General features: G+C 41.6%; 1 protein-coding gene across 6 annotated transcripts; it reads left to right on the top strand.

Annotated features, from left to right (window-relative positions):
- Positions 1 to 2,857: 2,857 nt before the first annotated feature.
- LOC121548221 lies at positions 2,858 to 13,951 on the top strand. 6 transcript variants are annotated; one of them, XR_006658946.1, is made up of 5 exons: positions 2,858 to 3,082; positions 10,850 to 11,006; positions 12,204 to 12,870; positions 12,963 to 13,094; positions 13,284 to 13,951. XR_006658946.1 is itself a non-coding variant. In XM_045216176.1 (5 exons), the coding sequence occupies exon 1, from the start codon at positions 6,961 to 6,963 to the stop codon at positions 9,691 to 9,693; it is 2,733 nt and encodes a 910-aa protein (XP_045072111.1). In that variant the 5' UTR covers positions 4,307 to 6,960; the 3' UTR covers positions 9,694 to 11,006; positions 12,204 to 12,660; positions 12,772 to 12,870; positions 12,963 to 13,094; positions 13,284 to 13,951. The 6 variants fall into 6 exon arrangements, 5 of the variants coding, with proteins under 5 accessions (XP_045072111.1, XP_041715557.2, XP_045072110.1 ...); XM_045216176.1 differs by lacking the exon at positions 2,858 to 3,082 and having other exon boundaries at positions 4,307 to 11,006; positions 12,204 to 12,660; positions 12,772 to 12,870; XM_041859623.2 differs by lacking the exon at positions 2,858 to 3,082 and having other exon boundaries at positions 4,307 to 11,006; positions 12,772 to 12,870.
- The last annotated feature ends 1,997 nt before the right edge of the window (positions 13,952 to 15,948 follow it).

The following is a 15,948-nucleotide window of genomic DNA, read 5'->3' as shown; positions in this document are numbered from 1 at the left end:
CATTTATAAAGCCATTTTATAAAAAGTCCCAGTTTACCTAACATCATTACTAAACTTTAGACGTACAAATTACCACACCCGGTCTCAGGGATGGCTAACTCTGGAAATTCCTTTGGTCTCTACTGAGTTGGCTAAATCAGCTTTTAGTTTGTTCCACAAATAAGGTGCATGAAATATTCAAAATGTTCTTAAATGTGATGTTTTGGCGCCTCTAGGGCAATTCAGAAAGCTGATTGAGGATCTTATTACTGATGAATGTGTTTGTTTTTTAGGACCGTGTTTTTCTTTCTGCTTGCATTTTGTATTTATGTGTTGATGTGTGTATGTTCTGTAATGTTTGTAATTCAGGGCTCATCTGTAAAAATACCTTGGTCTCAGTATGACTACCTTAGAAAATAAAGGTTAAATAAAATAAATACTAATAAATACTTTGAAAACGATGTGACCTGCTGCTACTGACTCTCAGGCAGTGAGGCAGGCTTTTGCTGAGTGAGTGGTGGGTTGTGGAGGGCAGGAGGGCTGTGTGTGTGTGTGTGCGTGTATGTGTGTGTGTGTGTTTGTGTTGAGAGAGCACTTGCAGCCGGCAGCTGAGTCACGTGAGTGAGGGGAGCCAGAGAAGCACGCGTGCACGTCGTGACAATTTTTTACAATGAGTAGGTAGGCTATTTAGATTGTCATTATGGAGACACCTATTTTTTTCCAACCCTTTTTTCGATAAAACATATTAACACGCTAGAACTGATGAACATCAAGACATAATGGAAATAAAGCACTGGAAACGGTATCAAGTTACGTGTTTTACTCATGCTCAGTTATTGGGTCTCGGGGGCTGCGCGAGTAGAAATCTGAAATGGAGAAGTCCTCAAATGAAACTGACATTAAATGTGGATAATGATAAATTTGCACCTGTTGGCCATCAAGTAGCCTATTAATTTATATGCCATTGTAGGTAACCATTTTATACAATAAATATGTTACAAATGACGACATCACTAGAGTCATTGCAAATCAATTTGTGTCACTTGTGTAGCCTACCTGGGCCTGGCAAACGGATTTATTACGTTTATTGTTGTTGTAGCCTTGTGTTATTATGCAATTATTAATGGCCATGTTTAGTTAATTCAATGGGAAGTTATCAAAGTTCTATCGCAATTGCGGATCAGTTGTTAGAACGCATTAGATTAAGGTAACAGTCAATCAGATTAGGCTACAGGTAAATAAAAAAAATTAAAAAACTAGCAGTTGTTGACAAGCATATTCTGTTCACATACATATTATTAATATTTAATTCAGTGGTTGAAATTACGACCCCTTCCTCAGTAACCTATTCCAGCAGGCTATTGGGAAACAAGCCCTTCTTACCTCGAAATCATGGTGAATAAATTAGTCTGTCAATTTGAACTAAGCAAGCTGCCAAATCGTTCAGTTTACGTTTTGCCTACATCTTGCTATGGCTACTGTAGGCTATCTGAAATGAGATTTTGTCCTGTTAGGGGTTGCCTGCATCTAGCTAAGCAAACCATGGCAAAGTTGAATTACAATCATAAACACAGATTTTAGTCTGTAACCTATGCATATTGAAATGGCAACTCAAGCTCGTAAATGGCCCATTTATAACTGTGTGTAGTCTTAACATCTGGCACACAATAACCACACAATTGCCAGAAAAGAGCCTAACAGTCGTTTTTTTAAGTTCATCCAAGTGTTTCTTGCTCAGAGCATGAGATCATCTGTCCAACTTTCATCACTCAAACTCTCCTGTTGGATTTATCTATAGTTATGCACATGAGCAAAAGGGATTTATTTACAATTATAAACTGGGTGGTTCGAGCCCTGAATGCTGATTGGCTGAAAGCCATGGTATATTAGACCGTATACCACGGTTATGACAAAACATGTATTTTTACTGCTCTAATTATGTTGGTAACCAGTTTATAATAGCAATAAGGCACCTTGGGTGCTTGTGGTATTTTGCCAATATACCACAGCTAAGGGCTGTTTCCAGGCACTCTGCGTTGCGTCGTGCTTAAGAACAGCCCTTAGCCTTGGTACATTGCCCATATACCACACCCCCTCGGGCCTTATTGCTTAATTATAAATGGGGTTTGAACCTTGATCTCTGATTGGCTGAAAGCCGTATACCACGGGTATGACAAAACAAGTATTGTTACTGTTCTAATTATGTTGGTAACCAGTTTATAATAGCAATATGGCACCCTGGGGGTTTATGGTGTATGGCCAATATACCATGGCTAACAGCTGTATCCAGGTAATGTGCTTTGGGTCATGCTTAAGAACAGCCCTTAGCTGTGGTAAATTGGCCATATACCATACTCTCTCGTGCCTTATTGCTTAATCATAGCAGTCAAACAAGTTCAAACGACATCCATTGATGGAAAATGATCGAGTTTAATAAAGGCAAATTATCTTTTATCTTGAGACCAGTCATTTTACCCCGAATATCAACAACGGATTAAGCATCAACAAAGACTGAGCATATACTGTCTGAGGCTGAGCTCTTTCTCCTCGTCCTCTCGCAATTGACCCACACATTGTTTGTTTAATTTCTATTTGCATTACTAACCCAGGTAATAAAGCAAACGTTAGCGAACTAGGTAGCTAACGTTTGCTAGGTTTTCAGGAAATCGGGTTAGCTACTAGAATCTCTATTATATGGCACTGTCTGCCTCTACCTCAAGAGAGTGAAGTGAAATAGAACACACTATAATTTCCGCCTGAGAACTACCAGGACGACAAGTGGCGGTAATGGAATTTAAAAGTGAGACACTGTACTTCTGTAAAACTCGAAAGAAGAAGAATATGGACCAATCAAAACAAGCTGCAATGGTGCACGAAAAGCACGTCATTGAATCCGGTCCACGGTCCGATTCTTGAAAACGACACAATTTCTACAAGTTTCTGTAATAAATATGCCGCAGCCCCTCGACATTCATGGATTGATTCCAAATATGCACGGAAAGCGTTTGGAGAACAGATCAATTTGTGGACAACGGAGCAGATTCACCAAGTTTGAGTGTTTTCTAAAACGAGGTGGAAGTCAAGGCTACTTCTTTGCACAAAGGTACGCTAGCTAGTTAGCTAGATAACTAAACTCAGCTAAAAAAGAAACGTCCCTTTTTCAGGACCCTGTCTTTCGAAGATCATTCTTAAAAATCCAAATAACTTCACATATCTTCATTATAAAGGGTTTAAACACTGTTTCAATGAACCATAAACAATTAATGAACATACACCCGTGGAACGGTCGTTAAGACACTAACAGCTTACAGACGGTAGGTAATTAAGGTCACAGTTATGAACATTTAGGACACTAAAGAGGCCTTTCTACTGACTCTGAAAAACGCCAAAAGAAAGATGCCCAGGGTCCCTGCTCATCTGCGTGAACGTGCCTTAGGCATGCTGCAAGGAGGCATGAGGACTGCAGATGTGGCCAGGGCATTAAATTGCAGTGTCCGTACTGTGAGACGCCTAAGACAGCGCTACAAGGAGACAGGACAGACCGCTGATCGTCCTCGCAGTGGCAGACCACGTGTAACAACACCTGCACAGGATCGGTACATCCGAACATCACACCTGCGGGACAAGTACAGGATGGCAACAACAACTGCCCGAGTTACACCAGGAACGCACAATCCCTCCATCAGTGCTCAGACTGTCCGCAATAGGCTGAGAGAGGCTGGACTGAGGGCTTGTAGGTCTGTTGTAAGGCAGGTCCTCACCAGACATCACCGGCAACAACGTCGCCTATGGGCACAAACCCACCGTCGCTGGACCAGACAGGACTGGCAAAAAGTGCTCTTCACTGACGAGTCGCAGTTTTGTCTCACCAGGGGAGGTGGAGGGTCCGTCATGGTTTGGGGCGGTGTGTCACAGCATCATCGGACTGAGCTTGTTGTCATCGTAGGCAATCTCAACACTGTGCGTTACAGGGAAGACATCCTCCTCCCTCATGTGGTACCCTTCCTGCAGGATCATCCTGACACGACCCTCCAGCATGACGATGCCACCAGCCATACTGCTCGTTCTGTGCGTGATTTCCTGCAAGACAGGAATGTCAGTGTTCTGCCATGGCCAGAGAAGAGCCCGGATCTCAATCCCATTGAGCACGTCTGGGACCTGTTGGATCGGAGGGTGAGGGTTAGGGCCATTCCCCCCAGAAATGTCCAGGAACTTGTAGGTGCCTTGGTGGAAGAGTGGGGTAACATCTCACAGCAAGAACTGGCAAATCTGGTGCAGTCCATGAGGAGGAAATGCACTGCAGTACTTAATGCAGCTGGTGGCCACACCAGATACTGACTGTTACTTTTGATTTTGACCCCGCCGCCCCTTTGTTCAGGGACACATTATTCAATTTCTGTTCGTTTTTGCTAACGTTAGAAGGAACTAGCCAGCGAGCTAACTTCATTTAGTGAAGTCAAGCACGTTTTATAAAATTGGTTTGTGTTGTTTGTTAACTAACCTGTTTGGCTTTCATGTTTATAGATAGAAGTGAGTAAATGAGCGCTTCTTTGGTTGTAGACCTAACTTGGCTAACGTTAGCTATAGCCTACAGTACAAAATCAGATGACTTTAAAACTCATTAGCTAATACATTTATCTACCATTCACCTCAACTGGGTTTTAGGGAGTTTGCTTAGCTGGTAATTAGATCTAGAATCTAAGTGGTCTTTAAATATGATCCATTGAGGCATATTATTCACCATTTCCCTCTAGCTACCCTCTGGACTTAAGCTCAGTGTGTCTTAAAAGTTTAGTTTAGTGGAAATGTTTAGGGGTACTTACTGTACTTTTCCTTTCCTTTAACCTTATCAACACTAGTCAGCGATTGGCTTTGTTGTGAGAAGGATGTAATAGATGTACTGCTAGATGAGATGTTTGGTCATTTCCCAGGGTCTTTATCCCAGGTAGGCCAACATCTAGATCACCCATATGCAACAGATCCTCATGAACCTCGAGGGCAGACGCCAGGTTGGTTAGGAACAGCAGTAGCAAGTGAATGGGAGATTACCACAGAATCAACAAATGAACCAAATTTCACAGTGACACAATATGTAAACGACCCACACTGCCCTGTTTCCTCACCTACATTGGAAAAAGAAAGTAATTATATCAAGGTGAAAGATGTTCCATCTACTGGTGTTCAGGGTAGGGAAATTGTAGATGTTGTTCATCTGCCAAACATAAACCCTGGATTACAGAATGTACATCAAACAACGCCTGTTAACCTTGATGAAATTGCAGCCATTCTACAATCACATGGAGAGGGTGGAAACATTAGTGGTTCAAAAACGCAAAATACTCCCTCATGCTCTCAGCCAAATAAACTACTTACTGGTATACCTCTACTACAAACATTGAACATAGGAGGAAAACAGTTCTTTATCCTATCAAATCCATCAAGTAGTGGCTCTGTAGAAGGGAAAACAAACCCATCCACACAGGGTTGTAGCCAATCTCAAACACTGTCGCCAACTGATCGGCAATTGTCTTACGGAAGTTTTCTTCCAAGCCAAAGTACTGTCATCCTCCCTGGGCTAACCACCCCTACTACAGCGACCACCTCTGCTTCTGTGCAGCAGCAATATGTCTTCCTGCCACCCAATTGTAAAACATTGAACAATCCTCCTGCTCAAAGTAAAAAGCATGTGCCCCCCGTCAAGAAACCATGTCCTGTGAGTCACATAAAGTTTAGGGATCTATACCCAAACTGCATGAAAATAGGTCTAGACCTCAACGGGAGATCAAAAGAAAAACTTCACTTGAAGTTTCTGACTAACGGCGTTATGTTTGAGATTCATAACTTTGCCAGCAAGATAACAACAGCTTTCCAGTATGTTGTGTTTGATATTCTAGAACACAACTTTGATCTCGGTTTGCAAAGTGAGCAACGCTGGAAATTTGTCAGTGCTGTTACAGGGAGATTAAAGCCAATCAAGAAGAAATGTAACAATAGAAAGTACACACTTGAAGTGTTCACACTACCTGATCTTCGGAAGAAAGCGAAACCGATTTCTGAAGCAACTTTACTGGCAAAGGCTTCCCAAGACAAGGACTCATCAAAGACATTGAGACAGAAACTTGCTCAACAAAAGCAATTGGAGAGAAACAAGCGAGTTAGGCAAAGTAAATATCAGATGGCTAGGGAGGAAGAGAATGCCATCAAATTTCAGAAGGCTCACGAGGTCATGAACAACTTTTTAATGACTTGGTTTTATCATGACGGGCACGTTACTCTTCAGAATGCCAGTGAAACCATTCCTAATCAGATGGATGTCACGTCGTGCTCTGTTGAAACGGCAGCACTTGGCAAAGAGAAAGGACCTACTGATGTCTGCTTTAAAGATGAGTCTGATCCTCATCCCAAATCTTTTGGGCAGGTCAAGGAGGAACCCATTTTTAGTGAGACTGCTGTCACAAAGGGGGCAGATAAAATGGCAACACCTGTCCATAAGAATGGAGGTACTGAGATTGACATAAAGGTTGAGTCTGATCTAGGCCTACCTCTTCGGCATATCAAGGCGGAGACAAACTCTGAGACCGTTGCAACACTGTACACCGGTGAAAAGGCAATGCCTTGCCAGAAGAATGAGCCGACAGACATCTGTACAAAGGATGAGCCTGATTTTCACCCCAAATCTCTGCCACAGATAAAGGAGGATGCACCCTGCAATGGAACTGAAGAAACACTGTACATGGACGAAATGGCAACGCCAGGCCAGACAAATGGACTCAATGTCGTCTCCATTAACAATGAGTCTGATCTTCACCCTGAAATGCAGGGTGCTGTAAGAGGCTTGGAACAATCCCATTTGTCGTCTACAATGGAGAGAACCGTGAATAACCCATACCCCTACTGCGGGAGAATAGGTCTAGACCTTGATGTGAAATCAAAACTGGCAGTAAAAATTAACTTTATTTGTATTCACTGACTACGGGTGTAATGCTTGAAATTCATGATTTTGCCAATGAAGTATGTGCGTCATCTAAGGAGATTGTTGTTAGTGTCATAAAACACTATTTCCATCTTGACTTGGAAAACGAAAAATTGCTACGCTCTGAAAATATTGGGAACAGACTAAAGCGCTTACCAAAACTGAAAGATATGAAAGAGAAACTCCTAAACGAACCCTTCACGTTCACCAGTCCAGTACAAAAACCCTGCCAAAAAACAGCTGCTAAGGGAACTACTCGGCCTAATGCATCACTTGTGTCAAAGTATCAAAGTTTGAAAGAAATTTCAGAAAGAAGGCAATTGGATGTAAAGAAAAGGAAAGAGGAAAAAACTGCCAAGATGGCAGCCAATGAGAAAGAGGAACCAGCCAAAACGTTTCCAAAGCCTCAGACGACTTGTCAGGTCAAAGAACCCTGGTCAATGAAGTCAGTCCCAGAAATACCCACAAGGGCAGGCCTATATCGTCAGCATGCCATCTCTACAAAGTCACACAGTGCACTGATGAAAAAGCTAAGAAAATGTAATGTCACACAGTGCACTGATGAAAAATCAAAGTTTAGACAGATAAAGGTACCTGCTGACATATACCCACAGGAGGAATCTGATCATCACTCTGAGCTCACAGAGCAAGCCTCTGAACCAGAAGACAGCCAAGTAGACATGTTTAGGAAAATGATCCTGGATGTAGTCATGAGTGATGAAGTGGACCAGAGGAAGATCTTTACTAAACTGATTATATGTGTTGGTGACCCGGCTGACCCAGAGAGGAAATTCAAGCAAATCTTAACTGAATACAGATCAGAGATTTTGCCACACATGGTTGAGCAATATCATGCCTATAGTGATGCTGAAAAGGTAATGCTGTCCCTTGTGAATGAGCTGTTCTGTGGCCTACATTTGATTGACGGCTTAGCTCACCAGGCAAAAACAACTCTTCTACTGTGGGAAAAGCAGATTTTTGGAGATAAGGAAGTTAGATGCTCCTCAAGCTTTGGGACAACAGAATTGGAGTCTGGAACAGTGCGCTTGGTGAGATCTGTGTGTGATGCTGTCCAAGCCAAAGGGCGTGCAAATGATGACAGGTTTGTGAAATTCAAAACCTTTTTGACCGGCAAAGGAGAATTTGACGAGGTTCCTTTGGTTCCATTCAGAGGAAATAGACTTGACACACTCTGTCATAATGCTGCAGGGGTGTACAGCATCCATGATGATTTGGTGGAGTTTACCAGTGATTACATAGTGGACAGTAGTTTGATCAAAGGAGTTGCTGTTGATTTGGAGGTTCCACAGTTCAAGGCTGGATTCAGAGCTCTGGGTCTAATTTCTAAGATAATCATTTATCCTCTCTGGAGAGCCTTGACTTTGAAGGGAAACATATTGAAGATGGAAGCACGATACCAAACCCTTGTTACCAAGCTCAAGGAATGGCAGGAAGATGGAAGAGACGTTGTTGAAGTAAATGTACGCTTGTTTGATGACATTGAGGTACCCAAGGACCTTGTGTTTGACAGGCTTACCATGTGGACAGACACAGACTTTTATGAGTTGACAGTTCAGATCGTTGAATTACTACTTGCTAGTTGTCTGAGAGTATGTGGCAAGATGCTGTCTAGTAATCCTGACCATTGCAGGTATGTTCTGCCAACAGATGAGCTGAGAGTGAAGCTGAGGTCAATGCCAAAGAAAGATGCCAGCCTGCAAAGAGATGTTGGCCTCTTGGAGCATCTACAAAGGGCTAAATCAGGAGCCATTGGCATCACCCTAGAGGCCATGGTCATGTTCAAGGGGAGTCGCACCTGGGATTGGCTTCAGTCTTTGGACAGAGAAAAAAGAATGTCAGTGCTGAAAGCATTTCAGCATGCAGTTAAGCAACAAAACGTTTTGGCAATGGAGTGCTCAAGTGTCCAGAATGTGAAAGGCAACCGCACTAAAGCAGTTGTGAAGCCTGGACATGCTGCCACTGAGGAGCAACCGAAACGTACTGATCAGAACATTGAGGGAATGACGGTGAAGTCAGAGATGGATTCCGGGCTTGAGAATGAAGTAGCCAGACCTCAACAATCAGCCCTACAGGTCAGACCTCAACAATCAGCCCTACAGGTCAGACCTCAACAATCAGCCCTACAGGTCAGACCTCAACAATCAGCCCTACAGGTCACACCTCAACAATCAGCCCTACAGGTCAGACCTCAACAATCAGCCCTACAGGTCAGACCTCAACAATCAGCCCTACAGGTCAGACCTCAACAATCAGCCCTACAGGTCAGACCTCAACAATCAGCCCTACAGGTCAGACCTCAACAATCAGCCCTACAGGTCAGACCTCAACAATCAGCCCAACGGGGCAAAGTGAGAGTCCTGCTGAAAAGACTTGTTGTAGATAAACAGAAAGCTATGGTGCATGAACAACACCATCCAGGTGGACACTATGCCATGATGAAACATGATTTGATCAGAGAGTTAGAGAAGTGTGGCGGTTTGTGGGAGAAAGAGAATGATATGGATGAACAGTTGGCCTTATTAGATGAAGATGAGAGGTATTCTGCAGTTATCTGCCAACTTCAGTTCCGGAAATATGTCCTTTGTATGAGAAATGAGAAAGGGCTTCTCAACAATTCAGTTGCTGGCATAAAACTTAGCTTTGAAGAACTTGTGACAAATTTGAGATCATTTATCTCAAAAAAAACAATACCTCTGAAGAAGTCAAAGCCCCCAGTCTGAAACGAAAAGCAGACACAACTGAGACATTGCCCGACAAACCTTCCAAAATGATGGTGAAAGTGGCTGAGAATGTTGTGGGCAGGGTTTCAAAGTGCGCCACAGGTGTGGTTAGGGATGCAGAGCCAATGACGAGCTATGCACCCAGAAAACAAAAATGTTGCCTACCTGCTGAAGTTACTGTTGAGATGGATTAACATGAAAAGGGCGGCAGATAATATAGAAAAGTAGCCCTCGCAAAGCCAGTACACATCCAGTAATGAAGAGAACAGAGAAAAACATGAGATTTTAGTGAAATTAAGACATTTACTTTACATTTACGTAATTTAGCAGACGCTCTTATCCAGACCACAGATCTATTTGTATTATGACTAAATGGGAAAAAAAGTTTGTTTAGTCTGATAAATAACATTTCAGTTTGACATACTAGGCTTAAGATTTCATCCGAGTTCAAAACAGATTTATCTTTTGAATCTTCTAGACAAATGTATCAGCAATGACTGAGATGTATACATTGTACAATGTGTAGATGGGAATGTGAAGCAACTCATGCTTTTACTTTATTTAAACTTCATACCAGCAACCCTTTTTAAGAATTTGGACTATGAGCTGCCTCCAGTATTGACTTAGGCCATATTCAGCACAATTCACAATGGTCAAACCCATCCGTGATGCTAACCAGATTACAGGATAGAGGAGAAACAACCGTGTCTTGAGAGAGTCTATCTACTTGACCCATTTAGGCCTTTTTTTGTTGATTTTATTTTGTTGTATTTGTCTATCAAAATCATTTTAGTTGGGAAAGGAAGTGGTTAAGGTGAACTGGGCAAGACGACCCTTGGCTTCCTTCAAAGCCCTTATCACTCCTATGGATATCAGGTTTTCTGTTAAGAAGCAGGACCTTGTGAAGTCATTACAGGAATTGGACAGAAAAATCCTGTGAGACATTTTCAAGTGATGAACGCCCCAATTTTTATTTTGATGGACTTGAATTGTGAATTTTCCCCATGGCAGTCGATCCTTGGGAGAGAGCCAAAGCTCACACATCTACTCTATAGGACACCAAATCAGTGAGAAATGACAGTCATCATAAGGAAAAATAAATAAACAAAAGACCTTGTTTTTTCTTTTTCCTTTTTTGGTGTGGTTTTTCCCGAAGACGATACTTCAAAATTGTTCAAGTTTACCACTGACGTTTTGGAAATAACCATAAAGGAGAACTGTCCTTGGTGAATGGGCACTCCCACTGTGGTACAAGTGCAACTCTCTGTTTACATTGGATGCTGTAATCGCTCACCTGCTGTGGAACAAAAAAGGTAAGTAACTTCTGATCACTTTTTAACGAGACATTTTATTTCACACATAACAGTGAGTTTAGAACACACAGGGGTGCAGTAGCTGTTGTTTTGTAATGTGTTGTCTCCCTTTTTAGAGCTGGACAAAAAAAAGATATCACGATAAATTGCCTGAATTTATGCGAGAACAATACGTCTATAAGAATAATGTGCACCACAGTTTATTTATTTATTATCCTTTAAATTACTTCTAATAGTTTGATAGTTGTAGCCATCAATTCTCCCATTAACAATCACTTATATTAGCAAACTTATTTCATTTATAACATCACATTTCTCTAGTAATGTCTGCGATAAGTAATCGGTATGGTTGGTGTGGATAATTTTCAGGTTTATGGTCCCGGCTCTACTCCCTCTACAGGTGAAAGAATCTGTATTCAGTTTCCTCTGAGGTCGGTCATCTGAGGACTGCTGGGGTTCTGCTCAGTGGTGGAAAAAGTACTCAAATGTCATACTTGAGTAAAAGCAAAGATACCTTAATAGAAAATGACTCAAGTAAAAGTGAAAGTCACCCATTAAAATACTAATTGAGTAAAAGTCTAAAAGTATTTGGTTTTAAATATACTTAAGTATCAAAAGTAAATGGAATTGCTAAAATATACTTAAGTGGCAAAAGTAAAAGGATAAATAATTTCAAATTCCTTGTATTATGCAAACCAGACGGCACCATTTTCTTGTGTTTTTTAAATGTACTTATAGCCAGGGGCACACTCCAACACTCAGACATGAATTTACAAATGAAGCATTTGTGTTTAGTGAGTCCGCCAGATCAGAGGCAGTAGGGATGACCAGGGATGTTTCTCTTGATAAGTGTGTGAATTGGACCATTTTCCTGTCAAAATGTAACAGGAGTACTTTTGGGTGTAAGGGAAAATGTATGGAGTAAAAAGTACATTATTGTCTTTAGGAATGTAGTGAAGTAAAAGTTGTCAAAAATATAAATAGTAAAGTACAGATACCCCAAAAAACTACTTAAGTAGTACTTCAAAGTATTTTTACTGAAGTACTTTACACCACTGGTTCTGCTCCTACTGCTCACAATAAAATACCTCAATACCTGTCAGGTTTGAGAGACATTATATATAAACGCACTACACACCCTTAAACAGAGTCTGAAAGTGCAGTCTTATTCTAAGATTGTGTTGTCTTCCACTACAGGTAAACAATCCCAGTGACATGAAGAATGTATGCAGCATCTCCTGAGCAGCAATACGATCATCTGAGTGGTCATCTCAGTCTTGTGTCCACTGCTCACAATAGAAGACCTCGACCTAAAAAAATGTTTTTAATTCTCTCTCTGTCTCTCGTCGTAACCTCTATAACTGTCCCCTCTCAATGTAGCAATCTCTGACTGTGCTCTTTTTAGTTTGCACATGTTTCAGATGGAGTTTGGGGAATGGGCCCACCTGACCATTCAAACTCAGGCGCTGACATATCAGAAGGCTAGTCCCAGTTATTATGTTACGTATAATACAATAAGCTACTTTATCAAAACATATTTATATATAAATGATAGAGGCTTGGTTTTACTTACAGGGTTCCACTAATATTAGACAACAGACAGCAGAAGACCATTCAGACATGATGATGCAGGCATACTGCAACATTACTGCAGGTTAACGGTTAGGGTCTCTCTCTCTCTCTCCGTCTCTCTCTCTCTAATTGTCTGTCTGTTCATATGTCTTTGATCTAAATTATTTTACTAACAAAATAAATGTTCTCCCAGGTGGAGTTGGATGAATGCACCATCTCTACAACCCATGGGTCCAGGCCAGGAGCAGTAGATGCCACCGCCTTTCCAACACCGGGGATGAGATATCTGCAGGTTAGTCGCTGTCATTGTCTTAGCTTGGACTGTAGTGAACCAACAGCTTATTTCTACCAAAACAAAATAACAACTGAGATTCCAACACACAGGGTTTCAATGCTGTTGGACAACAGAAAAGCGTAGACCATTGAGACATGGTGATTGATGGTGATGGTGTCTAAGATGTACTGCGTGCTCTTTCTGACGTTGAACCAGAAGTGCACCATCTGTTTCTCATTCTGGTTAGTGTTGTATGATTAAGCTATTCACACACGGAAATACAATTGTGTGACGGTCTCCTCTGAATGTAGCGATCTCTGTCTGTCCTGAACTTTGTGTTGATTATTATCAAGCATGATTATGGAGCTAGCTGCTGTCTTAACCCCACAAAAAGCACTCTATTCCAACTGACTGTTCATTTTTATTCTCAGGTTTCTCTCCTCAGTCTGTATCCAGTGCGTCTCCCCCATCATATTTGGGCCAGGATGATGATCTTAGACCTTGGTGGGGTTTTGGACCATCTCTGTTTCTGTAAAGAAGACACCTTGTCTTCATCATCACATGGCCAACTGACATCCAACTGACAGCCAACTGACTGCCTCTGGCCTCCATGCCTGGGTGTCTGTCTGCTCAGAGGACTGACTGACTGTTCTGAGACCTGTGTCTCTGTCTGCTTTGAGGACTGACTGACTGTTCTGAGACCTGTTGTCCCACATTCCACTGTCTCATTCCACAGCAGAACCACGGCTGATTAGGATGTTACAGGACAAAGAGACACTGATCTGTGAGTAGAGACTACAGCACCCACAAAGTAGAGACTACAGCATCCACAAAGCATTGCAGCCTCCCTTACTGACTTTTAATTTTATTTTTTATGTGAGTTAATGTTCTGTAAATACTCCCAGGTTTGGTGTTTCAGATGTTCATGGTCTATGTTAACAATTTTGCACTGTGTGCACTTGGTGTTTTTTTTATCCAGGAAATTGTGGCTTGTGGAAAATATCACACAATTTACTTCTAACAAATTTGACATTTCTATTTTCATTTATGTTGGAACGTCTTCTGTTTTTGGATAATAAAGTATACTTTGATTATCATATTTATGGATTATCATTGATTATATGAACAAAATGCATGTTTTCCCACTGCAGTCCCATAAATGGCCACATGGGGTCAGCATTGTGCTAGCTTGAGTTCACAGAGGTGTGTGTGTGTGATAAGCAGCCAATAGGAAGTGTTAGGAGAACAGCAGTTTAGAATAAGGGATAGACAGAGAGTGAAGGAACACACATTACCACCATCTACACAACATGTTACATCTCTTTTGAAAATCAACTGCTTCTCGCTATTCGCTCCTTATAATTCACCTATGAGTGAAGCTGTGTACATATTGTTTAGTTTTAGCCCTTGTGTATCTTATTGCCTCCTGTTGGATCCCTTGGCCAGTCCAACTGACACACAGTGATTAAGGAAAGAGAGTCATCCAATAAAAACATGTAGAGGGATGTGTGTATTACCGGTCATAAAACTACACCGGGTCAGTGGTGGAAAAACGACTGAATCGTCATACATGAGTAAAAGTAAAGATACCTTCATAGAAAATGACTAAAGTAGCCAGTACAATACTACTTGAGTAAAAGTATCTGGTTTAAAATGTACTTAAGTTCAGCGGTGGAAAACCATTGAATTGTGATACTTAAGTAAATGCTATACATCAAATTCCTGATATTAAGCAAATCAGACGCCATGATTTTTAAAAGTTTTGTATTCATTTTTTTACAGACAGATGGGCACACTCCCACACTCACATCATGTACAAATGCAGTATTTGTGTTTAGTGAGTCCACCAGGTCAGAGGCAGTAGGGATGACTGCGTTATATTGATAGGTGCGTATATGGACCAAATTGGTGTCCTGCCTGAGCATTCTAAATGTAACAAGTACTTTTGGGTGTCAGGGAAAATGTTATCTCCTGTCTTCTGCAATAGAGAACAGAGGAGATGGGAAAGTATTCAGACCCCTTGACTTTTTCCACATTTTGTTACGTTACAGCCTTATTCTAAAATGGATTAAATAAATACAAATCCTCAGCAATACACAATACCCTGGAATGACAAAGCGAAAACATTTTTTATTTTTTGTAAATTTATGAAAAAACAGAAATACCTTAGTAACATAAGTAGTCAGACCCTTTGCTATGAGACTCAATTGAGCTCCAGTGCATCCTGTTTCCATTGATCATCCTTGAGATGTTTCTACAACTTGATTGGAGTCCACCTGTGGTAAATTCAATTGATTGGACATGATTTGGAAAGGCACACACCTGTCTATATAAGGTCCCACAGTTGACAGTGCATGTCAGAGCAAAAACCAAGCCATGAGGTCATGGGAATTGTCCGTACAGCTCCGAGACAGGATTGTGTCGAAGCACAGATCTGGGGAAGGGTACCAAAATATTTCTGCAGCATTGAAGGTCCCAAAAAACACATTGGCCTCCATCATTCTTAAATGGAAGAAGTTTGGAACCACCAAGACACTTCCTAGCGCTGGCCGCCCGGCCAAACTGAGCAATCGGGGGAGAAGGGCCTTGGTCAGGGAGGTGACCAAGAACCCGATGGTCACTCTGACAGAGCTCTAGAGTTCCTTTGTGGAGATGGGAGAACCTTCCAGAAGGACAACCATCTCTGCAGTTCTCCACCAATCAGGCCTTTATGGTAGAGTGGCCAGACAGAAGCCACTCCTCAGTAAAATGCACATGACAGCCCGCTTGGAGTTTGCCAAAAGGCACCTAAAGACTCTCAGATCATGAGAAACAAGATTTTCTGGTCTGATGAAACTAAGATTGAAGTCTTTGGCCTGAATGCCAAGCGTCACGTCTGGAGGAAACCTGGCACCATCCCTACGGTCAAGCATGGTTGTGGCAGCATCATGTTGTGGGGATGTTTTTCTGCAGCGGACTGGGAGACTAGCAAAAAAGTATAAAAACCTGTTTTTGCTTTGTCATTATGGGGTATTGTGTGTAGATTGATGAGAAAAAAACAAAATGTGGAAAAAGTCGAATCTTGTCACTGGTCTACACAAAATACCCCAAAATGAA

Source organism: Coregonus clupeaformis, unplaced genomic scaffold, assembly GCF_020615455.1.
Source record: "Coregonus clupeaformis isolate EN_2021a unplaced genomic scaffold, ASM2061545v1 scaf0626, whole genome shotgun sequence".
In the NCBI taxonomy this organism is placed as follows: domain Eukaryota; kingdom Metazoa; phylum Chordata; class Actinopteri; order Salmoniformes; family Salmonidae; genus Coregonus; species Coregonus clupeaformis.
This window is presented reverse-complemented; position numbering and strand designations above follow the sequence as displayed.

Bases quoted from the DNA above. Each gene is read 5' to 3' on its own strand.
- LOC121548221 (XM_041859623.2), top strand. From the start codon at position 6,961: ATGCTTGAAATTCATGATTTTGCCAATGAAGTATGTGCGTCATCTAAG.